The 27,994-nt window shown below is 44.3% G+C and overlaps 1 protein-coding gene across 1 annotated transcript; it reads right to left on the reverse strand.

Annotated features, from left to right (window-relative positions):
* Positions 1–40: 40 nt before the first annotated feature.
* On the reverse strand, positions 41–27,989 carry LOC131138542 (metabotropic glutamate receptor 5-like). Its single transcript, XM_058087526.1, has 18 exons — positions 27,431–27,989; positions 22,750–23,025; positions 22,548–22,681; positions 21,150–21,414; positions 20,968–21,082; positions 17,795–18,044; positions 13,865–14,100; positions 13,657–13,778; positions 11,661–11,785; positions 11,432–11,600; positions 10,991–11,117; positions 8,196–8,313; positions 7,935–8,121; positions 6,183–6,341; positions 5,971–6,096; positions 3,926–4,108; positions 3,700–3,860; positions 41–2,972 (listed from the first exon to the last, which is right to left on the reverse strand). Exons 2-18 carry the CDS (start codon positions 22,954–22,956, stop codon positions 2,318–2,320), a joined length of 3,339 nt encoding a protein of 1,112 aa, XP_057943509.1. The 5' UTR covers positions 22,957–23,025; positions 27,431–27,989; the 3' UTR covers positions 41–2,317.
* Between the last annotated feature and the right edge of the window lie 5 nt (positions 27,990–27,994).

Raw genomic sequence — 27,994 nt, forward strand, 5'->3', positions numbered from 1 at the left:
ACACCATCCACATTTTATCATTCAATATATCATTCTTTATTCAGCTTTACTAAGAACAGTTTAGAGTGGAATCATGAAAAGACTTTTCTGTTTTAACAACGCCTACAATAAATAGAACACATCTTCTAGGAAGTAGAAGGAAAACATCATTCCTATGTTGGTGTCACACGGGTCTACTGGCACGAACATGCAAACATGGCGGCTCGTTCATGTGCGTACACACATGCAACAAACACACACCAAGAGTCATCTCTTAAATCCTAAAAAAGAAACACTCTAGTCCTGAAAACCACACCGAGCACAAGGAAGCAACATCGTAGGAACATAAATGTCAGGCAGCTGCTTCGCTAGGGTGTCTGCATACAGAAAGAAATAAAGGATATCGAAATTCCAAGTGTCATGGCTAGTAGACGGCCTGAAGTGTCCTCTTTGCCGCGTTATATAAGCAACGGTAAATAAAGGAGAACGCTACTACAGTTCAGTGTGCACAAAGTCGCTAGAGAGAAGCCGTTTTGCTTCAAAAGACACCCTGAGGTGGAAGAAGATCTCCAAGCGACCATCTTACATTCACTGGGGTCTGTTAAGACAATCCACGTGGTCGGTAACCGCCTCATAAAAAGGGAAGCTCTCTGAGAACACTTCTTCATTTTTCTTGCTTTTGCATTCACGTTCAGACTTTCGGTGCACGGACATTTAACACGTCTAAAAGTAGAAGCGCTATATCTCATTATTGCAAGCACAGTCAGATAAAATAGTCCAATGCCGCCTTTGGATGCAGTGGAACCTCTAAGTCACAACATTTGGAATACAGCCACGCTTTTTGAGGAATAACACACCTCTAAAGTCAAAACGTCTGACTTGAACTAAAGTATTGACCTTTTAAACCCGAAGGACCCCAGTAGAAAGGTGGGGTTGCTTAGCAGGGGAAGAGGCTTCATGCAGCCCTGGTAATGGTGTGTGGAGCCCTGCCGGAACGCCATGTGAAGCTCCATTCCACACACCAGTGAGGCTCCAGGAGGGGTGGGAAAGCCTCGTGTGAAACTGGGCTTCATGCAGCCTGGAAATGGTGCAGGGATTCCGACCATAATAGCAAGGAGTTCCGCGTGCCGCTCGCACAGGAAGGCTCCATGGAAGGTTGCAAAAAGCCTGGCGTGTGCCTGGAGCATGCCTCGTGAGGATCTAGTGTGGAACTGGGCCTTCAGGCAGCCCGGAAATGGTGAAGGGAACCTGGCCAAATGGGAGAGGTGTTCTGTCTGGAGCACGTCCAGCGAGGCTTCACAGAGCAGCGAGGGAACTGGCTTCATGCAGCCCGGAAATGGTGCTTGGAGCTCAGCCAGAATGGTGTGTGAAGGTCCATGACGTAAACTCAGTCAGGCTTCAGAGGGGAGGTGGGAAAGTCTAGCATAGAAGTGCGTGCATGAGGGTGAGGTGTTCCGCCTGGGAGGTGGGGAAGTGCACCCCCAGCAGCCACTAACAGATTATTCCTGATGTGTGTTCAACCTTAGAGGTTCCACTGTGAAAGCGGGCGACTAGATTGAAGTCAATGAATGTTAGCCAAAGCATCTACTGTAAGAACATGTACATATCCTGTAGAAACATATACAGGCAAGGTAGGGGTGTCCAAACCTTTTCCAGCGAGGCCCACATCGTGAAAAATGAAAAATGACTGCATGGGCCAATTTGTTATGTTGTTAAGTAGATATGCTACGGACTTATATTTATTTCAGTATTTTATTAGTATCAACTTCCGTCTTGGCTGCACGGTGGTTGAGTGTGGTTAGCACGCAGGCCTCACAGCTAGGAGACCCAAGTTCAATTCCACCCTCGGCCATCTCTGTGTGGAGTTGGCATGTTCTCCCCGTGCATGCGTGGGTTTTCTCCGGGTACTCCGGTTTCCTCCCACATTCCAAAAACATGCTAGGTTAATTGGTGACTCCAAATTGTCCATAGGTATGATTGTGAGTGTGAATGGTTGTTTGTCTATATGTGCCCTGTGATTGGTTGGCCACCAGTCCAGGGACATTATGACTTTATTCCCACAATACGTTTTTTAAAACTTTGTTTTGTTTCTTGTGAAATGATGACTTTTCTCTTAATATTTTGACTTTATTTTTAGAAACCAGGCTCAGGCCACAAATGGCCCGTCCGTTTGGACACCCCTGGCGTAAAGCAATATTATGTAAGTGTTGTATGCTTTTCTTCACATTTTCTTTGGAATGTTGCTTAGCTTCGTAGAGGACTATGGTCCAGGAAAGGAATTTCCACGTCACATGATGTTTGTCTGTTTCAAGGCACCGCTGAGGCGTCATGCTCACCTCTACAGAGAGGAGGCGCTCTGGCTGTAGTGTCGCGGCAAAAGCTGCCCGTACTCTGCCTCGGAGGTGGCGGATATGGAGTGGGAAGAGCTACTGCGGGAACTCAGCGAGGTGTCCCGGAAAGGCGACGGCGGGGTCAGGGCGGCCAGCTCGTCCATGTTTCTGAGTCGGCGACCGCATGTTCCCGCCAGCTGCTCGTACAGCTTCCCCGCCGCTCGGCCCTCACAGAAAGTGGCCACCTCGGCGTGCGTGGTGACGCCAGAGTGGGTGGGTCTTCCTCGAGGCGGGCTGGCATCGCCCTGCAGGGGGGCGACGCCTAGGTCAGAGATGTTGAAGCTGTTGACCACACAGTTGATTTGGTCCATGATGGTGGCGCCTTCTGCTGGACCTCCTATCACTCCTAGCTCACCCACACCGATGACGCTGATGTCGCCGCCATAGGTGCTCAACGCTCCTCCTTCCTCACCTTCTCCTCCCGCCTGGAATGACGGCGACACCTTGACGGCTGCGTCGCCGCCGGTGGTGAAGGGCTTGATGATGGCAGTCTGGTTGGCTTCTGCTGCCTCCTTCTTCTTGACATGGAAGGACATCCTCTTCCAAAGGTTGGGTCTGAGGTTGCTCTCGTTCTGCTCCCAGGATGCAGACTTCCCATTGGAGCTGACCCGGGAACAAAACCAAAGCCTGTCACGTCAACGTACTCTCTCTACACCTCACTAGTAACCTTGGAAGGAGAGCCTCCATGTTCTACTTCCTGACGTCCCCCCCCCCCACTAACCCCTCCCTCTACTATTCTGTGTAATAATCCACCGTTCCTCGAAAGAGGAATCCTTAATGTTGGCGGCTTTCCCATGGGAGCAGTCGACCTACATCAGGCCGCCTTCCAGCCTCTTACTCCACCAGTGAGTGCATGTCGGGTTCCTGGAAAGCCTTCAGTAGCATCTCTGGAGGATCTAAAAAATCAACCTGAGACCCAAACACCATTCAAACCTGACACACGTGTTGCTATCATGTGTCACATAGCCGTCAAAATCAATCATCAATAATCCCCTTCAAGTTCATGTGAGACCGTTAACGAGTCTTGCTATAGCTAGCAATCTTGTCAAATATCAATCAAAATCAATAGGGTTCCTGATTTGCCTCCTTGAAAGTTTGAAGGACAGTTGCCATCATGTGTCATTAAAAATCAGAATTTAGACAATTTCAACGAATGCTAATCATGGTGACTCAACAGAGTTCTTGACTGATGAATCCCTAAAAGACGTTTAGCATGGTGATAACCTTGGGCAATGACATTGTGATTCCATGATTTCACTGTATTACAATTACAGCTCTAAAAAGTGTTCTTCTGAAGCATCGCTATTGAAAAGAGAAGGAGTGATCCTACCTGATGTTCTCCTGCGTGGAAGAACGGCGTCTGAACAGGTTGGCCATGCTGCTGGATGCCTTGGCCGCCTTCTTGGCGTCGCCCACGTGCATGCGCACCACCGTGGACGTGGTGAACGCGCTGCGCACGTTCTTCTCCGGCTTGGCCAGCATGATGTACACCTGTCAATCCGTCTTTGGATTCAAATATAGGACAAAAGGAGTATAGGAGTAGTTTTAGTAGCTACCTTGGGCACAAACATGCAGCAGAGAGCCACCGTGGCGCTGAGGCTGACGCTGAAGCACATGGTGATGATCTTGTAGTTGGAGCCGAAGTAAATGGGCACGAAGGCCAGCCAGATGATGCAGGTGGTGTACATGGTGAAGGCGATGTACTTGGCCTCGTTGAAGTTGGCCGGAACGTTGCGAGTCTGATTGGAAGAAGAAAAAGAAGCTGAAAGAATTAGATCAAACATAGGCTTAGGCTTAGATCAAACATATTGGATTTTGGTTTTCACCGCTTCCCGTATACATTCAATTATTTGTGTCAGCCTGCCATAAATGTATTTCCACCATGAATATATTTGCTACAAGATGTATAGACAGTAAGTCTTTTGTGTATTTTGATGATGCAACTCCGCAATAGAAGAGATCATGGTTGATGCAGTTTTAAACCGAAAAAAACGGCTGCAAGATGGCATTTTATAAGCGCTCGACATGCATCTCTCCCATTGAAATACATGCTCTGCAACAACCAGGAAGTGAAAAGGCATCTGGTCTTGTTTTTTTTTTACCACATGTACACATGCATAATTAGCGGAAACACTAAATATATATGGCTACGTTTGTGTCAAAGTTATGCTTGTAATATGTATTTTCACAAAACGCCTCTTTTCCTCCCTTTTGTGGCGGGAACTCTACTGCTGAATACCACAGAACAGAAAAAGGTAGAAACAAGAAAGATGAGAGTGTAATCTTTCTGTTGGTATAGTGCAGGGGTGCTCATTAAGTCGATCGCGAGCTACCGGTCGATCGCGGAGGTGGTACTGGTCGATCGCTGGTCGATCGCGGCGTGACATTAAAAAAATATCATCCCAGCATCAAAGCCGTCACTTGATTGATATACAGGGCAGCCATTCAGATGACAACTGAATGTTGCCCTTCGGGCGACCAATCAAATCAAACAACGTCTCTAAGTGCAGCAGAACTTACGATGTCAGCCTATCATCCATCCCCGTTACTTGATTGACATACAGGACAACCAATCAGATGACAACTGAATTTTGACCTTTAGGTCACCGCTCATGCGTAAACAACGATGCAAAGTGCTAAGCTAGTCGGCGAATTGCGAGATTTTAAGCCCTCGCTAAAGTTTATGGTCACTAAAATGAGTGAAGGAGCTGGACCAAGTAAAAAGGCAAAAACTGGACCAAGTAAAAAGGCAAAAAACATATCACTTCCATACGGATATGGAATATTATACGGATATTATCCATGACTGATAAACATTTGGAAGTGTGCTTGAGGCTGGCTATCAGCAGCTACTGTCCGGACTATGCATCCCTGGCTGGTTCAATTCAGTGCAAGTCATCAAAGTAAACTCAGGTAATTACAAAAAATGTTAATAGTTAATTATGTGTGTTTTGCAATATTGGCTCATTTGGTTATGTAAGGTACATCAACATACATTGTACGTACAAATAATTCTCAATACATTTGAAAATAAATAGATGTTTTGCATTTTTGTAGTGGGTAGATCATTTTGACTCGGTCATTTTAAAAGTAGCTCGCATGCTGAAAAAGTGTGAGCACCCCTGGTATAGTGTATACCATGTTTATACAGCCCCAGAACACAATATTCGGAGTGTTTTGTCAAAATCTATTCCAAAATGTCCGGTACCAAGATGGACAGCTTTTGAAAAATGGCCGGGATTGAATGAGTTAACATTAACATCATGAAACTGTCTGTGAATGTAGCTTGCCTTTCCATCTCCATACAGTAGATGGCAGCGTAACTCTGCGTCTTAACACACGTAATACGCAGCTACTCTGTCACGGAATAAGAAAAGGTAGCAGGAGGGGTCAGTGTTACTCAAACCTCTGGAGATTGTAAAATCTAGGGACATTTTCTGTTCTTTTTGTACACTTTTGGAGAGACAGACATGAAAACGCAAAGCTTTTTTCTCTAAATTAATAACAACACAAGAATTGCCAAGTTAATTCTAATCTTCTGTGACATTTCACCACAAAACTATTGTATGTAATGTACACACACACACACACACACACACACCTTAAAGGCGTAGAAGGTGCAGCTGAGGATGAGCAGACCATTGTAGCCCAACGGCGCCACCACCCCCAGAGTGGTGAGGTTGCAGATCAAGTGCACTTCACGTATGCTGGGATAGTCATAGATGACCTAAAGAGGAGACCTTTAGTTAGTCAGCCATAATCAGTATCTATAGTATATAGAGTATACACACACAGACACGCGCACGCACACACCTCAGGCGGCTCGATGACGAGCAGCGCCACGATGATGCCGAGCTGCAGCAGGATGAGCAGGAAGGCAATGACCAACTGTGCGCAGGCGGACATGAAGCGAGGCTTCTTGGTGCAGATCTTCTTCTTACTGCCTGCCAGGATCCGAGCGATGCGGTTGGTCTGCATCCAAAATAGACACAGCGCTGTGAATAACGCTGCTGACAATAATCCCCCACCTCGTCCCGCTCCACACATCTCAGGCATGCCCACGTAAAGACATGCATCTCCTTTTTGGATTGAAATGGACTTCATGTCGCTCTCTGATGCCTGCTGTTGTTTTTGTCACTTTGGATGCTTCTAATGGTGCTGCGGATGCCGACGCACCGTACCTAGCAATTGGAGCGACCAGATTTCAGATGAATGAATGGTGCAGTGGAAAGACAAACCATGTTTATAATACAGGGTGACCCAAAAAGATGCGTACCCATGAAAATTTCAATTGTGACTTTGATTAAAAAGCTATTTATTTCATATTACAACCACACATTATTCAGTTTATGGAAGACCATTCACCAGAGTTTCAGCTATTTCTGTCAATTTTTAGTCAATTTATGGCTTTCCCAAGATGTGTTCCAAATGTCCACCATTTTGTTGCAAGCAAACCTGTACTCGTCACTTTTACACACTCCTCTTTCGGGATGGCTCTTATTTTTTTTGCTTGGTTGAGGCAGAGGTTCGAAGAGAGACTCATAAGCAGAAGATGCGATGTGGAATGGGCCCCGCACTCACCAGATCTTAACCCCCCAGATTTTTATCTGTGGGGTTTCCTCAAAGACAATGTATACCAGGGAAATCCACAAACAATTGAGGAACTGAAAACTGCCATCACAGCAAAAATAAGAGCCATCCCGAAAGAGGAGTGTGTAAAAGTGATTGACAACTTTGTCAGACGAGTACAGGTTTGCTTGCAACGGAATGGTGGACATTTGGAACACATCTTGGGAAAGCCATAAATTGACTAAAAATTGACAGAAATAGCTGAAACTCTGGTGAAATAAATAGCTTTTTAATCAAAGTCACAATTGAAATTTTCATGGGTACGCATCTTTTTGGGTCACCCTGCCACAAAATTGAATCGAAAGAAAAGAAAATGACAAAAACTTGGTGGCAGTTTGAAGGGATATAAATTACTACGCCACAAACTTGAAGTGCAATTTAATATTTCACCTTCCTGAGTTGCTGGGCTTAATGCAGCCTTAGAAGCGTGCAGGGGCAAAAGTGCTTAAGTGAAGCGGAGAATATGCACAAGGGCAGATTAGACAGGAAATGGCCACATTTTAGGGTTGCTCCACCCAACGTGTGTATTTGGAATGAAAGTGCCAGATTTAAGTCGAGAAGAAGGGAAAACCATGGTCTGTATAATTATTAGTTTTTAGCAAATGGGGGGGGCGGCACGGCAGTCGAGTGGTTAGCGCGCAGACCTCACAGCTAGGAGACCAGGGTTCAGTTCCACCCTCGGCCATCTCTGTGTGGAGTTTGCATGTTCTCCCCGTGCATGCGTGGGTTTTCTCCGGGTACTCCGGTTTCCTCCCACATTCCAAAAACATGCTAGGTTAATTGGCCACTCCAAATTGTCCATAGGTATGAATGTGAGTGTGAATGGTTGTTTGTCTATATGTGCCCTGTGATTGGCCGGCCACCAGTCCAGGGTAGCGGTAGAAAATGAATGAATGAATGAAAGTGCAAATGAAGAGGGAAGAGGGCAAAGGGCACCTTGGTGACCAAGGCGGAGTAGCTCATGGCAGGGGACAGGCCTATTCCCAGCCTCTGCAGGTAACAGTAGACGATGTGGGGCTTGGCGATGAGGCTGAACGTGCACAGGTAGCCCAGACATATTCCAGCCAGGATGATGTAGCACAGCTCACGACTGGATGACTTCACCACAGGCGTGTCCCAGAACCTGCCGACCAAAGCCATTCTCATCTTCTCATCGCGTGCTAAGAAAGTGACTTTAAATGGACCCATTTTACTTACTTGACAAAGACGGATGTGACAAAAAGAGTCGCCAGCAGACCCAGACAGGCGAACACGACAGCGGCGATGGGTTCCGGATCACCCCAACGGACGTACTGCACCGGGATGGGCTCACATCCTATTAGAAGGGAAAGGGTAGACGTTTCCATCAGTGTTGTGTTGTTGTTGTATTCTCGTGTTAAACCATGACAAAGTGTCAGATAATGGGGTTTGTGCAACACATCCTTATATGGGCTGTGTGGAACCAATCACGGGGCAGTGGGTGCGCCTGGAAGCCTACCGTAATAAATTAAAAGACAGTTTTGGAAATACAACTGGAATAGGCGCAGATTCTGGAAGATCTAAAAAGGTTTCTGTGTGAGTTATTGTGTGTAGCTGCTCTATAGGAGTCCACAACTCAATACAAAGGGCTGGGAAATGAGCATAATAGGTCTCGACCTGATGACCAGTGGAAAACGTGGGTCCCAGGTTGAGAACCGTTTGACAACGCTTGACATACACTTCATTAAAATGTTGAAATACACCAGTTGAAATATTGCAGGGGTTTACATTTTGCATTGTTGGATCTTAAGGAAGTTCTATGTAGAGTTTCAAAATGCATATCGAGAAAATGGGATAAAAAACGTTACAGTGAACAACCGTTAAATGGAAATATGAGCAAATGTTTAAGACCCAGTTTAAGACCCCCCCCTGTTGAAAAAGCCAGTCATTACCACACAGATGACGGCCTTCAGTCACGAGGGATGCCCCCTCCACTACCTCCACATAGCCAGTTTTCCGTTTGACGCCCCTGCACAATCTGAAGCTCCATTGTTCCATTGAAGGAAAAAGCAGCCCAGATCCTGATTTAGGCCCAGGATCATCTTGACGTAAAGCTAATTCAAACCTCCCTCTCAGGGCTGGTGATATATTTCAGGTCTACCACTTGACTATTTTGTTCCATAGCCCTCAGGATCTTTGAAGAAGTTCCAAAAGACCGTCTTACTGCGTCCAACCTCAGTTGCAATGGTGCGCAATAGTGCACATGGAGAGATCATGACACTGTGAATACAGACAGCAATACAGACAGGAAATGACACTGAATCCACATTTTTGCAACGATTTTGGCTTCGAACGGCGGTGGGCCTCAACTTGTGATCAGCTGATGAACAGCCGATTTCACTTTCATACTCGATTGCAATAAATTGCTTTTTGAAACTCCATCCGTGCATTTTCCTCTGCTTATGCAGGCAGCAGTCTCAGCAGTGAAATTCTAAAAACGTAAATAATGATGAAAGTTGTAGCTGCTACTGCTAACCATTTATGTTGACGTGTAGTTATGGTAGACACACCGTGCATGATGTGTAGAGAATGCTTAGAGCAGGGGTGCTCACACTTTTTCAGCATGCGAGCTACTTTTAAAATGACCGAGTCAAAATGATCTACCCACTACAAAAATGCAAAACATCTATTTATTTTCAAATGTATTGAGGATTATTTGTACGTACAATGTATGTTGATGTACCTTACATAACCAAATGAGCCAATATTGCAAAACACACATAATTAACTATTAACATTTTTTGTAATTACCTGAGTTTACTTTGATGACTTGCACTGAATTGAACCAGCCAGGGATGCATAGTCCGGACAGTAGCTGCTGATAGCCAGCCTCAAGCACACTTCCAAATGTTTATCAGTCATGGATAATATCCGTATCATAATATCCGTATAATATTCCATATCCGTATGGAAGTGATATGTTTTTTGCCTTTTTACTTGGTCCAGTTTTTGCCTTTTTACTTGGTCCAGCTCCTTCACTCATTTTAGTGACCATAAACTTTAGCGAGGGCTTAAAATCTCGCAATTCGCCGACTAGCTTAGCACTTTGCATCGTTGTTTACGCATGAGCGGTGACCTAAAGGTCAAAATTCAGTTGTCATCTGATTGGTTGTCCTGTATGTCAATCAAGTAACGGGGATGGATGATAGGCTGACATCGTAAGTTCTGCTGCACTTAGAGACGTTGTTTGATTTGATTGGTCACCCGAAGGGCAACATTCAGTTGTCATCTGAATGGCTGCCCTGTATATCAATCAAGTGACGGCATTGATGCTGGGATGATATTTTTGTAATGTCACGCCGCGATCGACCAGCGATCGACCAGTACCACCTCCGCGATCGACCGGTAGCTCGCGATCGACTTAATGAGCACCCCTGGCTTAGAGGAACTAGGAAGTAGTGAAATTCTAGAGGTAGGTGATCGTATCATGTCTTGGTAAGAATCTTATGGTCATGTTTTGAGTTTTGACAAATCTTAAGTAAGTTTGACCAAATGTACAAATACTCCAACTTCTTGGCCATTAAAAAAAAAAGTAGCAGCCCGAGCGAAGGAGTGATGCAGGGAACACCGAGGTAGGTTGGACTGGAAGGTTAATGTGTGTGTGTAAAGCACTTCATGCACGGTTCCAATGGTGCCATCACTTCCATATTACATGTATTATCATTCACAGTAGTCATGCTGTAGCTCAGAGCCTGATTGGCTTCTGGTTGCCAGGTTACCACAAGACAGCTTGTCTCTGAAATGAGAAATATCGTCAAGTTTGAATCCCCCCTATTGATTCATGGTGAGTATCTACAGTACACATTTTATACGTGTAAATGTGTTTAAATGTTTAAAAAGTGTGTTCCGGAAGGTAAGCCCCGCAGGGATCTTCAGGGAGCGTTCAGGAATCCAAACTGGCTTATTTGTGTTGTGTGTGCCACATTCAAAGACATCGAGACGGGAACGTTTGTACGTGACAAACTAAAGTTTACCACGCAGGTCGTCTGTCGGCCACGAGCCCAGGACGCAGGTACGACAGGTGTACTCATCAAACACGAACTCGTTGTCCTTGCAGGGCGTGCAGGTCCAGCAGCAGCTCACCTCCCCTTTGCGGATCACCTGCACATGCACGGGGTTAGATGTCGCCAAGCTCCACAGAGACTACAGTCTGTAGCTACAGTAATCTTGCACTTTGTAGGCTAGGAGAGCAGGTCCTCGCCAGGGGAGCCCAAGGAGGAGCAGAGAATGAGAAAGACGCTAGCACTGAAACACTGGAGGGAGCTGAAGAAGTCCAGATGGGAAGAGATTAAAGCTTGGAAAAGAGAGGAGAGTCCCTGCTGAGGAACTGAACCATCTGATTGCCAACATGTCAGATGAAGACTCAGATGCGTTCCTCACCAAAATAAACTCTTGTTTTGTTGGCAGCTGCCCACCTTGATCTGAGCCTTCTGGCAAGGTTCCGAGCAGACCGATGTGATGACGTCGCTGTCGTTGCTCCAGATCTCCATGTCATTCATACGCAGGCCGCCCTGATCCCAGCTGCCCACGTGGACATAGGCGTACTCCTCCTCACCCATGTGCTTGAAGTTCATGATTTCGTATCTAGGAGATGCAAAGCCTTGCCGGTACTTCTTGTGTACTTCTTCTTCGCACCTTTCTTACCTGCCAGGCGAGTCCCCGTTCTGGTCAAAGTGGATGATCTCGCCTGAGACGCCGGTGAAGTTTGTTCTCATCAAGAACTCCAGCAGCTGGCGCCCATCGATGGGACGCATGGACTCGCACAAGCCCTGTGGACAGGAAGTGGTGTAAGCATCGACGCACGACAGCTAAAAACCTAGGCCGTCCAAGTACCCTCTAGGTGGCGCTATCCTTCCTTTCAGACTGCCTGATTGTCTTAGTTGAATTCATTATAAACGTAAGTTCATCATTCAGTTACCTAAATGCATTATTTCAATGAAGAGTCATGACATTTCTGTGATGGTTGTGTTTTCTGTTGAACGAACACACTTTTGAATTTGACTAATGCCCCTCTAAAGTGGAACGCAACTTCCAAAACTGTCCAAACCGCCGCTCTGCCCCCTCAACATATAAGCTCACATAAGAACAGTTACGTTCTTATTTACTCATTCATTCATTTTCTACCGCTAATACTCACAAGCTGGAGCCTATCCCAGCTGTCTTCGGGCGAGAAGCGGGGTACACCCTGGACTGGTGGCCAGCCAATCACAGGGCACATATAGACAAACAACCATTCACACTCACATTCATACCTATGGACAATTTGGAGCGGCCAATTAACCTTTTAGCATGAACCAATTAGCATGTTTTGGAATGTGGGAGGAAACCGGAGTACCCGGAGAAAACCCACGCATGCACGGGGAGAACATGCAAACTCCACACAGAGATGGCCGAGGGTGGAATTGAACCCTGGTCTCCAAGCTTTGAGGTCTGCGTGCTAACCACTTGTCCGCCGTGCAGCCCAGTTACGTTCTTATGTCCCAGATTATTCTTAAAATCTAAATTGTCAATCTGGAAAAGTAGGAACTGAAAAAAACTGTATCTATCCGTAATGATTAGGCTCCATCACTGTGGAACCTTGGTTAGCGCCATTAATCCGTTTGAGAAGGTCCGACTCTAACCGAAACTTCATCTAACCAAATCAAATTTTCCATAACAAATGAAATAAATCCAATTGATCCCTTCCAGAAAGTCAAACCTTATGTTTTTATAGTTGTTGATTGTTGCCAAAGACATGATGTGGCAGTGAGATCAACACGGACAGCACCTCAGTGTTTTGCTGAGTTACTCTATTTCTTCAATTCAGTCGTGTCTGTGATTCTTTTGATCATGGCTACCATATAAGCCTGAATGGTTTGAAAGTGCCAGCATTTTGATTAAGAATTAAGGTTTTATTACAGTCAATATGATGTCAGCAATAAGAATGTAGTCATTATTGTTATTCTGTTTATAATTATGGTTCATATTTTCATTACTACTATTACCACTAGTATGTTTGACTGTTTTATGTTTTTACGGTTTTTTTCAGTAATATCCCTGTGGCTGTTTAATACTGTTTCCTCTCCATTATGGTCTTTTATAACCTGATGTCCTGTTTTGTTTTTGGTGTTCTGTTATTGTCATTGCAATTGTTGTTGTTGCTGTTGTTCTTGTCTCTCTCTTGTCCCCACACTCCGCCCTCCTGTTTTCCTTTTTCTTCTTTTCTATCCCCTCCTGCTCCAGTGAGGCTGCTCCAAATTTGCATAACAACAAAACCTCCAATAAAGCCATATAACAGGGAAGGTGTAGCTTAACCTGGCAGAGCAAAGCTGTTTAATACGTAAGTGCATTTACTGTACATCAATTATGCTAAAGGGTGAGCAACAAAGCTGACTTCTTCTTCCTGTTTCCCCGTTTTAGTAAACCAAAAAGATCCTAACATGGATGTTTTGTGATAAAAATACATTAAGAAGACATTTGTACTCACACTGTGTATTAATAGCACAACAAGTCAAGCACTACCACTATATTGTATGCTAACCAGAAAATGCACTCAAACCGAGACAAAATTCTGGTGTACAAAACATGAGGCCAATCGCTAACCAAGGTTCCATTGTATATATTAGGCCTGCAACGATTATTGCAATAATTCCAGATGTACCTTATATCCCGGGCAGAGGACCTGCTGCATGGCGTGCAGACCGTAGGCCATGGAATAGATAGCGTTGATGACAAAGCCCATCTTGGTGTCCTGGGCGTACTGGTGGCGAAGGGACTCTCTCGCTGGACAGGACAGACAAATGTAACGGACAAATGTCCTCCCGGGGAGGAACATTGCGGTGATGTACAGACGGGTGTGTTGCACTCACAGCTGCAGGAGCGGTTGTAGGTGGCGCTCTCCTGCGGGTGTCCCCTCAGCTTGCACTGGAAGCGGTGCTGCCAGAACTCGGGGAACCACGGGTTCCTCAGGTTGGAGTGGGGCTTCAGCTTCAGGTAGTAGTCGTCAAACCACGTGACGTAGGCCGACTTGAGCTTGATGGTTATGCCGCCCGCCGCCTCCCTCTCGTAGCCGTCGGTCACGTCGTACCTGTCGGCCCAGCCGTCGCTGAGCCAGGAGAGGACGGATGTTCGAGATGAATCTCTTCATCTTAATCTAGAGCAGGGGTGGGCAAACTACGGCCCGGGGGCCACATCCGGCCCGCCAAGTGTTTGAATACGGCCCGCCCAATCTTTCAAAAGTATTTAATTTAAACTCAACATACAACCTGGCATCATGGCCTGAGCCAACCTTTTGATGGTTGTATCAATTTCGTTGTTTGACATGGTCTGTTGTTTACAAAGTGCTCCTGAAAAAAGAGACACAAGCACATATTAATAATAATAATAAAAATTAAAATAATAATTATTATTATATTATTATTATAACTATTATGATTATTATATTAATTATATTAATGCTAATTATTATATTAATTATATATAATAATATTGTTATATTTGCATATTTTACATAATAATAATATAATAATTATTATTTTAATTTTATTTTAATTATTATAATATTTTATTATTTTTAAAATATTTAAATATAAATATAAAATAATAAATAATAATAGCAGATTGCATGACAATTTTACAGATACAATAATACCAGGTGGACTGTTATGTGTAAAATATATAGTCTGCCCCCCCCCCCCCCCCCCCCCCGGAAATTTTGTTATATCAATGCGGCCCGCGAGTCAAAAAGTTTGCCCACCCCTGATCTAGAGGATGCTTGCTGACTTTGAAAACACACATCGCAATGTTGTCAGATCACCTTCTCCCCCTTTTCACGGCCTCAGGAGTCACGTACTAACAGTGGTGCTCTTTGCGGTTGAGCAACTGCTGTGCTGTTATTTTTACTTGAGACTGGATGCTGTTTGTTCTCCTTAAAAGTTGGCCAGTGTGGTGTTGTGCGGTGTGTGCGCAGGCTTGTAGGTGGTGTAGGAACACGCCGTACGCAGCGTCGTTGCCCTCGCGGTTCACCGCGTGGGCTCTGGTGCTCTCGTTCAAGAGTGATTCAAACCATACAGAGTCAGAGCCCCGCATGCTTTTCATATCCATCGCTGCCTTTTCAACACTAGCATAGCATTTCAGCGCTCGCCTCTCTGAGGATGTGTTATAAAATGATCTCCTCCACCGTCCGGGGGGGGGGGGGGGCTTCGAGCGGAACACCCACGCTGAGGTTGTGTAACTCCAGCATTTTAAAGTTTATTATTTTTTTTATACACACGCACGTGCGGACGTGCAATCAACCTTCCGTCTGAGTCCACTGGGAGAGATGAGAATAGACGTGAGCTTATTTGGCTCCAATCCTACTATAGTTAATGTTTCAGGTCAGATGTTTGGGAGTCAAGTCTCCCTGGTGCCTCCTGGCCACTTTATTAGGTATCCAATGAGAGCTGCGTCACAGAAACTCCCAACTTGTTTATTATACTGTAGTCGTGGAACATTTGAGGATGAATGGCAAGGGAAATTTACAAACATGGACACCAGTTATATCTTCACCACCCGGAGCAACATTCCCACTAGCCTCCTGGAGACACTGGCATCAGGAACGCCCAAAGCAATTTTTCAGGTGATTAACAAGAATGGGCCAGTTACTCATTAGTGACTTCTTTTTAGAAGCTCTACAGAAGCTCCTGAAGATCCAGGAGTGCAAATGTAAATGCACTCTTAAAAACTGCATCAATACAGACAATAAAGATGAAAGAAATTCAACAATTACACAGGAAAATTCAGATTTATAGTAGAATGTGTCAAAACATGCAACCGACTGTGTTGCCTGACCGATAACACGAGGTGGCCCCAATACCACAAGTTTGACCCCTATAAGCTGGACTGACTTGAAATTTCTCAAAAACCCAATCTGGTGCAACCAATTTGGTTCACACCTTAAGGGGACTGACAACCGCAAGATTGGTGAAAAATCTTATATAGTATTACTATATACTGTATATTACATATCATACTATATTATACAGTGGAACTTTGGTTAGTGTCATTAATCTTCTCCAGAAGGTCCAACTCAAAACCGATGCCAACCAAATCCCTTTTTCCTATAAGAAATAATGTAAATCAAATTCATCTGTTAACACAAAACCCACTTTTAGAGTTTTTAAATGATAGTTTTACCAGCAGAAAACAATTCTAAATATATATAGATGATGAATGAAAGGGATAAATGAACATCAATTTATTATTATTATTTCAATATATTAGCAAGTCAATAGGATGCTAATAAGAGGGTTTTGTGATTAAAAAAACATCAAGCAGTGTATTAATAACATAATAAGATGGGCGCCATATTGTTTACTAACCACAAAATGTAAACATTCATTCATTCATTTTCTACCGTTTATCCTCAGAAGGGTCACGAAGGTGCTGGAACCTATCCCAGCTGTCTTGGGGGGAGAGGCGGGCTACACCCTGGACTGGTGGCCAGCCAATCACAGGGCACATATAGACAAACAACCATTCACACTCACATTCATACCTATGGACAATTTGGAGTGGCCAATTAACCTAGCATGTTTTTGGAATGTGGGAGGAAACCGGAATACCCGGAGAAAACCCACGCATGCACGGGGAGAACATGCAAACTCCACACAGAAATGGCCGAGGGTGGAATTGAAATCAGGTCTCCTAGCTGTGAGGCCTGAGTGCTAACCACTCGACCGCCATGCAGCCCAAAATGTAAACAAACAAATTTTGCTGTAAATTTTCAACATAAACCGAAAAAAACACAAGGGTGTACGCTAATTATGGTATTTTCACTTCTATATGATAATATATATATGAAATGCAACATGTTTTTAAATGTTAATTCATGCTGATATGAGCCAAGGAGTGAATATTACCATTGACAGCCATGAGAGGGGGCTCGATGCATGTGACAACTGAGATCGGGAGCTCGGTGAACTTATATTTTTTGGTAACTTGCTTATTGGACTCGCTGGCTTTGTCTGTTATTTAGGCAATTCCGCTTCCCAAGTATGTCATGCAATTGTGTAGCTAAATGACTTTTCGTTCCAGATTAAATAAATAGAAATCCAATTCCTAAGTCCAGTGCATTTTTTTTTACTGTTGCGACTTGTACTAAGGAGTGACTTATAGTCGGGAAATTGAGCATTTGTCTAACGATTATAAAACCTATAGCTCTTTTATATGTATTCTAGCATGCCTTCCAAAGTGTTTTCAACAAAACCTACAGGGGGCGCCACAAATGTCATTTCGGGTGAAAATGTAGTGTATGAATAAGGAAGATACAGCATGTCTGTTCAGGTGAATGCATGATTTCTAAAAGGTGTTCAAGTGAACATGTGTGCTACTACACGGCGTCGCAATATGTAGTTCAAGGTTACTTTATGTTTCTTGCAGCCCACATGTGCGGCGCCTAATGAGCAGAAGCATTTATAGAACGCCAGGGACGGGCGCCAGGCAGCCTTAAAATAAAACACCTTATTCTTCTCCTCCTCGCAAGCCATCCTCCAGCTTCATCAACCCCCTCATTCTTGCTTATTCCTCCACCCACCAGCCCCCCCCATCTATGCCTCCACTCCCTTGCACTTTTCCCTTCCATTCTGCACACTATGAAAGTCATCAACATGATAAAGACGGTCCAAGAAGCACAAGAGATGAAGCAAAGCAAACAAAAGGAATGAAAGAGTACCTTTGGTTTCCATGGCGACGATGGATGGATGGATGGATGGGATGTATGTGATGATGAGGATGCTGCTGAGAGTAGCGCTCCATCTCACCTCCCCACCAGCAGGAACTCGCCCACCAACTGCTGGCGCCGCATGGCCATGAGGATTCCTCTCACCGTCATGCCCTCGCAGAAGCAGGCCACCACGCGGGCTTTGGGCAGGTGGCCGCGCAGTTTGTGGAGAAGCTTGTCAAAATTACGCTCGCCGGCGTTGCTGTAGATCTTGTCCGAATGCGCGATGCAGATGCCCTCCTTGGCTGCCATGTCTTTGAAGGCCTCCATGCCGCTCTCACCGTAATTACCTGTGGAAGAGGCGGTGCTTATTTAGCGTAATAACGGGCCTCAGGTGCACATTTTTGGCTTCCCATCTGATCCAATGTTTTTAATACAGAAGATAAAATTGGAAAAAAATGTGTGCAAAATACTTAAAAAGTAGTACTAATCATTTCCCTGGTTACGGTCTATTTGTAGTGTGATTTAGAATACAGTTTATGACTGTTTTTAACCAACACGCTTCAACGTAATAGTAATTTATTGACGGTCCCTAGTATAAACAACTAGCAGTTAGAGTGGCACTTCCTGTGTGAGCTCCCTGCACCATGACACAGCAGTCCGGGCACAGTAAGGGGGAACCGCCTCTGTAGGTAGAGAGCCGAGTATCCAAAGTGAAACTAACTTCATCACCGTACCGCTAAGTGGCGAGGGATGGTTGTATTTGAGATTTGAGATACAGTTTAAGGCGTGTCATCATACAGAGCTGATATGCTATATATATAGCTTATATAATATCTTTTCACACGTGTAAACAGAGCATATGCAATGAATAAAGTATAGTAAAGTATACATCCAGTCCACTTCAGTAAGTACACTGTGTATTTAGTTCCCGAGTGTGTGAATTGTTACCAGAAATGACGATCAAATATTTACCCACTAACTTCATCCTCCTCCGTTTCTGCTACTTTCCACGGCTACGGGTTACTCCTCCACCGCCATGAGTGGAGTTAATCCATCATGACACACTCACCATTTTAAGTGCACGGCATTTTTTCATTACCCTAAATATGGAAGTGCACCAAGTGAGACGCGGCTAAAATTTTATGATGGTCACTGTTTGACCCTGGAACAGATTATTTCCAATCATTCATGTGAGGAAAGCAGGCAAGATAGTGACACTGTATTGTTGTATTACGGCGACTGTATTTGCAACGTGAATAGTTAAGTTAAGCAAGGCCGCTAGGATTCTTTTTTGAAGGTGGGGTGTCATTTTCATGCTCTCATGTGACTTGCACACCTCCATGCTGCATTCCTTGTCAATGTGCCTTCACACTGTTTTGCTAATACATGTCTCGTTTCTGGTTGCTACATTCATTCATTCATTTTCCAACGCTTTTCCTCACAAGGGTCGCGGGGGTGCTGGAGCCTATCCCAGCTGTCTTCGAGCGAGACTGGGACCCTGGACTGGTGGCCAGCCAATCACAGGGCACATATAGACAAACAACCATTCACACTCACATTCATACCTATGGACAATTTGGAGTGGCCAATTAACCTAGCATGTTTTTGGAATGTGGGAGGAAACCCACGCATGCACAGGGAGAACATGCTAACTCCACACAGAGATGGCCGAGGGTGGAATTGAACTCGGGTCTCCTAGCTGTGAGGCCTGAGTGCTAACCACTCGTCCGCCATGCAGCCCAAAATGTAAACAAACAAACAAATTTTGCTGTAAATTTTCAACATAAATCGAAAAACACAAGGGTGTACGCTAATTATGGTGTTGTCATTTCTATATGATAATATATATATGAAATGCAACATGTTTTTAAATGTTAATTCATGCTGATATGAGCCAAGGAGTGAATATTACCATTGACAGCCATGAGAGGGTGCTCGATGCATGTGACAACTGAGATCGGGAGCTCGGTGAACTTATTTTGTGGTAACTTGCTTGTTGGACTCGCTGGCTTTGTCTGTTATTGTCCAATTCCGCTTCCCAAGTATGTCATGCAATTGTGTAACTAAATGACTTTCCGTTCCAGATTAAATAAATAGAGAAATCCAATTCCCAAGTCCAGTACATTGTGTGTCACATCAAGTGACTTATAGTCAGGAAATTGAGCATTTGTCTAACGATTATAAAACCTATAGCTCTTTTATATGTATTCTAGCATGCCTTCCAAAGTGTTTTCAACAAAGCCTACAGGGGGCGCCACAAATGTCATTTAGGGTGAAAATGTAGTGTATGAATAAGGAAGATACAGCATGTCATGCACAGGGAGAACAGAGATGGCCGAGGGTGGAATTGAACCCTGGTCTCCTAGCTGTGAGGTCTGCACGCTAGCCACTCGACCGCCATGCAGCCCCGTTGGTACATTCAGTGACGATCAATTACTACTATTACTATTTTATCCATGAAAATATCATTATCATGTGTGACTATAAGTCCACTTTTTTTCATAGGTTGGCTGTTCCTGCGACTTATACTCCAGAGCGACTTATAAATGAAAAAAGTGTTTATGTTACATAAACACTGGACACCTTTTCTGTTTATGTTTATTTTTTGTGTAGCTGAATAAGCATTGTGTTAGCATATCTTACACCTATTCCTGTTCTCTATTCTTTTATTAATGTTACAACTTGCCTTCCAAGAGGATGTAATGTTTTGGTCAAGTAGTTAAAATAAATTACTCGCAAAAAATGCGACTTATACTCCAGTGTGACTTATGTATGTTTTTTTCTACCTAATTATGGATTTTTGGCATTGTACGACTAATACTCCGGAGCGACTTATAGTCCAGAAAATACGGTAATTTGATTGTATTTGTCTGTCAAGTCTACCTGGAGGCAGCCTGGATTAAGACCTTTTCCTATTTAAACGTTTGAACTAAAGGCCTCTCAGAGTGAGCGTCATTTATTTCGTCCCAGCACGGGAGAGCAGATCTGGTGAAGCCACCGTAAACGGATCAGACGACATCAAGCACCGCAAACGGCAGCGTGTAGCGAGGTCTAAGCTTCATGCAGATGTTCCATATAGCAAGTTTTACTAAAGAGGAATAGGATTAAAGACCTAACGCATTCCAATCTAATGCAATTCATCCATGTACATTTACTTTTGATTGACATTGCATCACACTGAGTGTTAGTTCTTATATTTTGCCCCTGGTAAAATCATGAAAATATCAGAAACATAGTGGATGAAAGACAGGGGGCACCCCAAAGTCTTACCCTCAGTATGTATGGCCGACACGTAGCTCCAGTTGTACCTCTTGACGATGTCCACCATGGCTCGGGCCTGCTGCATGTCGGAAGGCACCACCCTCATGAAGTATTTGTACAAGCTCTGCAGGAAGGAAATGATCCACGTGTTTATCTGGAAATAATTCATCATTAAAAGCCCAAACTCCGACCTTGTCACTGAGATCCATGCTGGTGGCCGAGTAGGCGATCTGTGGGATGTTGAAGAGCTGCAGGAGATTCTGCACCTGGATGGCCACCGAGCTGGAGCCGGGTCCGATGAGGCCTACGATGGGCTTCTTGCCCGGCGGCACCACCACGCTGCCCGACTCGGCGGCACACCTGCTCTGGCTTTCCTCCTCCTCACTGGACACCAACGTGTCTCGGATGAACTCGATGCTCTGCTCCAGGGCCACGGCAGAGTGCCAGCACGAGTCCCTGCGGTTCAGATCATGAGCAATTGGAGATGGAGTCAGTACATGTTTTAAACCAAAGGTGCGCCTCAGGGTTTTGTCGTAAGAACACTCACATAATGTACACTCTTCATAATCCCTCATGTATCATTGCTTTCAGACCACAAGTCAATCTTTATTTATAAATTCACTATTCAATATAGAACATGAGCTTCTAAATACAGTTTTTAACATTTTAGAGCTGGACGAGTGGTTAGCGCACAGGCTAACACAGTTAGGAGACCCGGGTTCAATTCCCCGCTCCTCTGTGTGGAGTTTGCATGTTCTCCCTGTGCATGCGTGGGTTTTCTCCGGGTACTCCGGTTTCCTCCCAAATTCCAAAAACATGCTAGGTTAATTGGCCACTCCAAATTGTCCATAGGTATGAATGTGAGTGTGAATGGTTGTTTGTCTATATGTGCCCTGTGATTGGCTGGCCACCAGTCCAGGGTGTACCCCGCCTCTGGCACAAAGACAGCTGGAATAGGCTCCAGCATGCCCTTGACCCCAGTGAGGATAAGCGGTATAGAAAATGAATGGATGGAACATTTTAGAGCCCTCTACATATGAAATAGCACCCCTATAGTCAACTTTACACAATTTAATCGACATAATAACAGAATATAAGCCATTACACGCCCATTGGGAAAGTTCATTGTTATTTTCTTCTGGGCAGCCTACTTCCTGCAATGGCTATTGTCTCAACAATATAATATAACTGACACCTAGCGGCCTGTGCACGAGTCTTCTGAATGCCTTTGTACTTACTTCCTTTATATTTAGCCATTTTTATGCCCCCCAAATAACAGGCGGTAGTCAACCGTGAAAGAATAATTAATTATTTCATTTATTTTTAAAAACGTGATAGAGTGAATGGACGACCGTAACACATCATAACTGTCTCTCATAAAACAAGACATCTCCATGTACGATATTACCACATCTCAGACTAGTATGTCCAATGACATGGTATATTAATTATGTCTCTATTTCGCCAGGCTTCTCATTGGCTAAAATTTACAGCAGCACTTTGTGCTCTGACCGCGCTCCCATTCTGAACCCCATTCTGAACCATTCTTGAAGATAATCAAAAGCCATAATATAAAGGTAACAGTTTACCTGATCTCACATCCAAGAGTGATATTCGGGAGTATGCTGTGGTCCGCATTGATTCGATCCAGCGTGTGCATCATGGCCTCCACCCTCTGGATCCCGTACTGCTCACGCACTGCGCCACACTTCCTCTCGTGCACCTGATAAACGTGGCATGCAAAGATGACGCCTGAAAGTCAAGAGCAAGTGAAAACTTCAGAGCACCAACCTTGTCCGCAGGAGGCTGGTGGTGAACTGAGAACAGGGCTCCTATGATGACGTCACCCGGGATGTGAGCCAGAACCCTCCTCTCGTTGTTCTGGGCGCTGACCCCGGCCCGATCCCTGCGGCCCAGATCGACTCCCAGTAGCACACTCGTGGCTAGCAGTTGCACGTAAAGTCCAAACATCTCCACCAAACTGACATTCCACTTCATTCCTCCCGCTATTCGGCGCCCCCTCAGAGTTCACAGGAGTGCTTGGCCATGAGTGTGGGAGCACTGGTACTGTTCAAAGTTGTGGAGGAAGGGTTAGATGTCACACATTTGAATAAATGTACTTTTAAATTGCAAGAATTTACATTTTGTACTGCTGAAGTGAAATGAAAGTGAAAAGAAATGGAAGTGAGACAAAAAAAAGAGTAAGGAATTTATTGGAAACAAGCATTAAAGTGAAATAGGCTACTCATCAGCTGATCAAATGTTTAAGATCATAGCTCAAAAAACCTCAAAACGCCCCTAAAATAGAAATCACCTGAAATATTGCTTTGTGCATGCTTGATGCCAGTGTTTCCGGGAAGCTAGTGGGAATGTTGCTCCAGATGGTGAAGATGGCTTCACGGAGGGCATCCATTGTCTGGAACTGATGTCCATTTTTGTAAATTTCCCTTGCCATCCATCCTCAAATGTTCTCAGTTAAATGTAGAACATAGTAACATAGTCATGAGGGATGTCCCCTGCAGCATTTGGACGTAGCCAGCTGCCGTTTGCCACCCCTGCACAACTTGAAGTTCCATTCTTCCATTGAAGGAAAAAAGCACCCCAGATCATGATTGGAAACCATCTCAGGTGGGATCTCCTTGTCATGCCATCAACCGTCAAGGTTCCTGTGTCAAATTCCTGTCTGCGCTCAGCACCAATAACAACCGCCATTTGGGCCAAGGCTCTTCCCGACAATTTTTGGGGTCGACCACTTAACTCCTTTGTTCCATAACTCTCAGCGTCTTTGAAGAGGCTTCAAATCACAGTCTTACTGCGTCCAACCTCAGCAGCAATGGCGTGCTGCGAGACGCCTTGCTTATGCAGCTCAACAAAGAGAGAAAGCTTTTTTGCCTTTGCCATGAAGAGATCATGACTGTATGTATTCATTCATTCATTTTCTACCGCTTTTTCCTCACGAGGGTCGCGGGGGTGCTGGAGCCTATCCCAGCTGTCTTCGGGCGTAAGGCGGGGTACACCCTAGACTGGTCGCCAGCCAATCACAGGGCACATATAGACAAACAACCATTCACACTCACATTCATACCTATGGACAATTTGGAGTGGCCAATTAACCTAGCATGTTTTTGGAATGTGGGAGGAAACCGGAGTACCCGGAGAAAACCCACGCATGCACGGGGAGAACATGCAAAGAGATGCCCGAGGGTGGGATTGAACCCTGGTCTCCTAGCTGTGAGGTCTGCGCGCTAACCCCTAGACCACCGTGCCGCCGACTGTATGTATATTTGACAGAAAATGACAATGAATCCAAAAATTTGCCACATTTTCATCTTTTAAAAGCCGGTTCTAAGACGGACCTACTATGCTTTTTTTTTACTTTTCTGACCTATAAATGTAGTTAGAATAGAAGAATACTTAGAATGTTGTATTCTCGTGTTAAACGATGCCAAGGTTTCAGATAATGAGGTTTGCGTATTTGGAAGTGAGCCCTAAAAGACATTTGGGATGGCTCAAAATGCTTGGTTTAAAAAGGCGTGGTAAAACTGCACCTCTGTGATGTCACAGAGGGGCAGACTTCCTTATATGGTGGATAGTTCGGAAGCACCTTGAGCCAATCACAGCCGAGTGGGCATGCCTGTGGGTGGAATCAATTTTTACAGACTGTTTCGGCAGGAAGCACACATTAAAGGAAATACAGCTGGAATAGGTGCAGATTCTGGAAAATCTAAAAAGTTCTGTGCAGGTTATTGTGCGTAGCTGCTCTATAGGAGACCACACCTCAATACGAAGGGTGGGAAAATGAGCATAATAGGTGCCCTTTGAACTTTGGATTTCATTTTCATGCTTTGCGATAAACTGTTTCCTCAAAAATTGTCATTCACATTTCTTCTTTTGGCATTTTGTACCACTGCAGTGCTGTCCATGGTGCTGAATTGCATCTCAAAAAGGAATGAAGCAGGGCCGTAGCTAATGCTGGAACGTGAGAGATGATTTCATGATGTAATCCCTCCAGCCTGGTGGGTTTTCTCATCCTTTGTTTATTTTGTGAAAAACGACCCAAACTATGACCCAAACCAATGATATGACACTTACTTCTTTGGTACACAGTATGACAGATTTTTGTCATCCGGTTGCCTGACAATGATGCATTCAGATCAAATCAGATGCTACATGCTACTAAACTCTGCATGTTTGAAGACCTGACTGGCACAAGTCCAGCGGGTGTGTGGGTTTTAGATCAGTCTCTGTAAACAAACAGACTCATTGTTTTTTGATCTGATTTGTGAAAGTAGCTGATTCATATTCATTAGATTAGTGACACTGTTGTTTCAACTGTGCAGGCTGGGTTCAATCTACAGAAGCTTATATAATACAGTTTTTTTTTTACCCTCACTAGTACTTGTTCAATTTTGACCTCAACTATTCATTCATTCATTTTCTACCACTTATCCTCATTAGGGTCGTGGGGGTGGTGGAGCCTATCGCAGCTGTCTTGGGGTGAGAGGCGGGGTACACCCTGGACTGGTGGCCAGCCAATCACAGGGCACATACACAATCCTGCATCCTACAATCCTAAATTGTTTTTTTAACACTGAAAAACTGTAAATCAATTTACTTTCGAAAACCGTACTTTTTATCATTTTTTCTTGTAGAAAAAGCATTAGTACACCGTTAAAATGACAATACGTGGATGTAGCCTTGAAAACGGTGAAGGCCAGTTTTTTTTACATAGAAAATTTACTTTCTAAAACAGTACATTTAGTATTTTTTTCTTGTAGAAAATGCACTACTAAACCGTTTAAATGACAGTAAGTGGATGTAAACTTAAAAACGGTGAAGGTTATTTTTTTTTTTACATCGAAACAGTATTTTGTAATGTTTTTTTCTTGTAGAAAATGCAGTACTACACCGTTTAAATGGGTGAATAGAATAGGTGAACTTTCTATTTGCTTGTTTTTGGAAATTCCCAAACATTTGATTGCATTTAAACATTTGGAAGACATTCATTGAAATACTTAAAAATGAAAAATGTAAACCCTTAAGTTAATGATGCTTTCTTATCAGTATATATGTGATGCCATTCGATACAGAAATATACAGTGTATGTGTATAAAATTAGACAAATACTACAGTAGGCAATACAATTTCTGGTAAAAGTGAGTCACGAATAAAGAATGCCTATAGTCAACTAAAGTAATATGTTCATCCACTATCATTCATTCATTCATTTTCTACCGCTTTTCCTCACGAGGGTCGTGGGGGGTGCTGGAGCCTATCCCAGCTGTCTTCGGGCGTAAGGCGGGGTACACCCTAGACTGGTCGCCAGCCAATCACAGGGCACACATAGACAAACAACCATTCACACTCACATTCATACCTATGAACAATTTGGAGTGGCCAATTAACCTAGCATGTTTTTGGAATGTGGGAGGAAACCGGAGTACCCGGAGAAAACCCACGCATGCACGGGGAGAACATGCAAACTCCACACAGAGATGCCCGAGGGTGAAATTGAACGCTGGTCTCCTAGCTGTGAGGTCTGTGCGCTAACCCCTAGACCACCGTGCCGCCCCATCCACTATCAATAAGACAAAATTTCAGATTCTTCCATCCATTTTCTATGTTGCTTATCCTCACTAGGGGCGGGGGTATCCTGGAGCCTGTTGCACCTGTCCTTGGGCGAGGCAGGGTACATACGTAAGGCAGGGCACATATAGACAAACAACCATTCACACTCACATTCATACCTATGGACAATTTGGAGTCGCCAATTAACCTAGCATGTTTTTGGAACGCACGGGGAGAACATGTAAACTCCACACAGAGATGGCCGAGGATGGGATTGAACTTGGGTCTCCTAGCTGTGAGGCCTGCGTGCTAACCACTTCACGCCGTGCAGCCGTTTTTTTTTTTTTTTAATCAAAGACTCTTCTCCGCACCAATGGTTAAGCAGGTTGGTTTCCCGAAGCGGTGCCAGCATAGTGCACCAATGTTCTACGAGGTTACTGAACATCCTAAACAAATTCCTATTATGTGAGGGCGATGGAACAGGTCTCGCTGACTTCCTTGGACAGTCCGTTGTTTTGAGTAATGGTCCATCCAATGAGTGCTATGGCGGTGACCAAAAAGTTAATAGTATTCTAAAACCTTTAGCACCACTTATAGTAAGATTTGGGTGACTCTACAGTATACAGTACATTTGAGTATGGATCATTCAGACCAATATATCAAAACAGCGTACACAATGTTGAATATGTACATAGTGTAATCATTCCAACATGGGGAAAAACCCATGGGGAAAAACCATACATCACAAGTGGATGTAAGCTTTCAACAGCAACTGTAAAACACACGGAGCCATTTTCAAGAACAGCTGACATGTCAATATGTTAATAATAATAATAATAATACAGCAGTAGCAACATATGGAAAACCTTTGAATCATTCACCTTCCAACTTTCTTTCAGCCTACCTGTTTGCCTCCAGCAGCCAGGAAGAAGCTGGTGAGACCATCTCCATCACAGGAACCTGGTTCTTGTTTTTAGTAAAAGGCTGCAGCAAACTGCTCATCACATCTTCTCTTCTTGACATTAAAGTTACTGATGCAACATCATCAGCAACACTGAACCACACAGCCTCCCGTCTCGGGCTGCACCGCCCCCGTCCCCTCCCACACGGCTCCACGCTGGCAGCGCTTCATTCCAGAGGACCAGGCGGCTCACATGGAAACTGGTTGCACACCCTACCAAAGCATAACAATGACAATAGTTCAATCCTCGTCCATTAAAAGTCTAGCAGCTGTACGTTTCATTCCTCGGGTGTAGTGTACACGCCCGGCCGACAGACGGCGTAGTGACACCTTACTGTAAATACAGCACACGTGGTGAATATACGTGGACGCAAGATTCATGTGGACGGACGACGACTGCCATTCAGATTCCTAGTTACAACGGAGGCTATAAAACGTAATCATTTCACAAATAACTTATTGTTACAGGTTCAAACTTTCCTTACCGGTCAGCCATTACACCCCCAC

This window comes from Doryrhamphus excisus, chromosome 11 (assembly GCF_030265055.1).
Source record: "Doryrhamphus excisus isolate RoL2022-K1 chromosome 11, RoL_Dexc_1.0, whole genome shotgun sequence".
Taxonomy (NCBI): Eukaryota; Metazoa; Chordata; class Actinopteri; order Syngnathiformes; family Syngnathidae; genus Doryrhamphus; species Doryrhamphus excisus.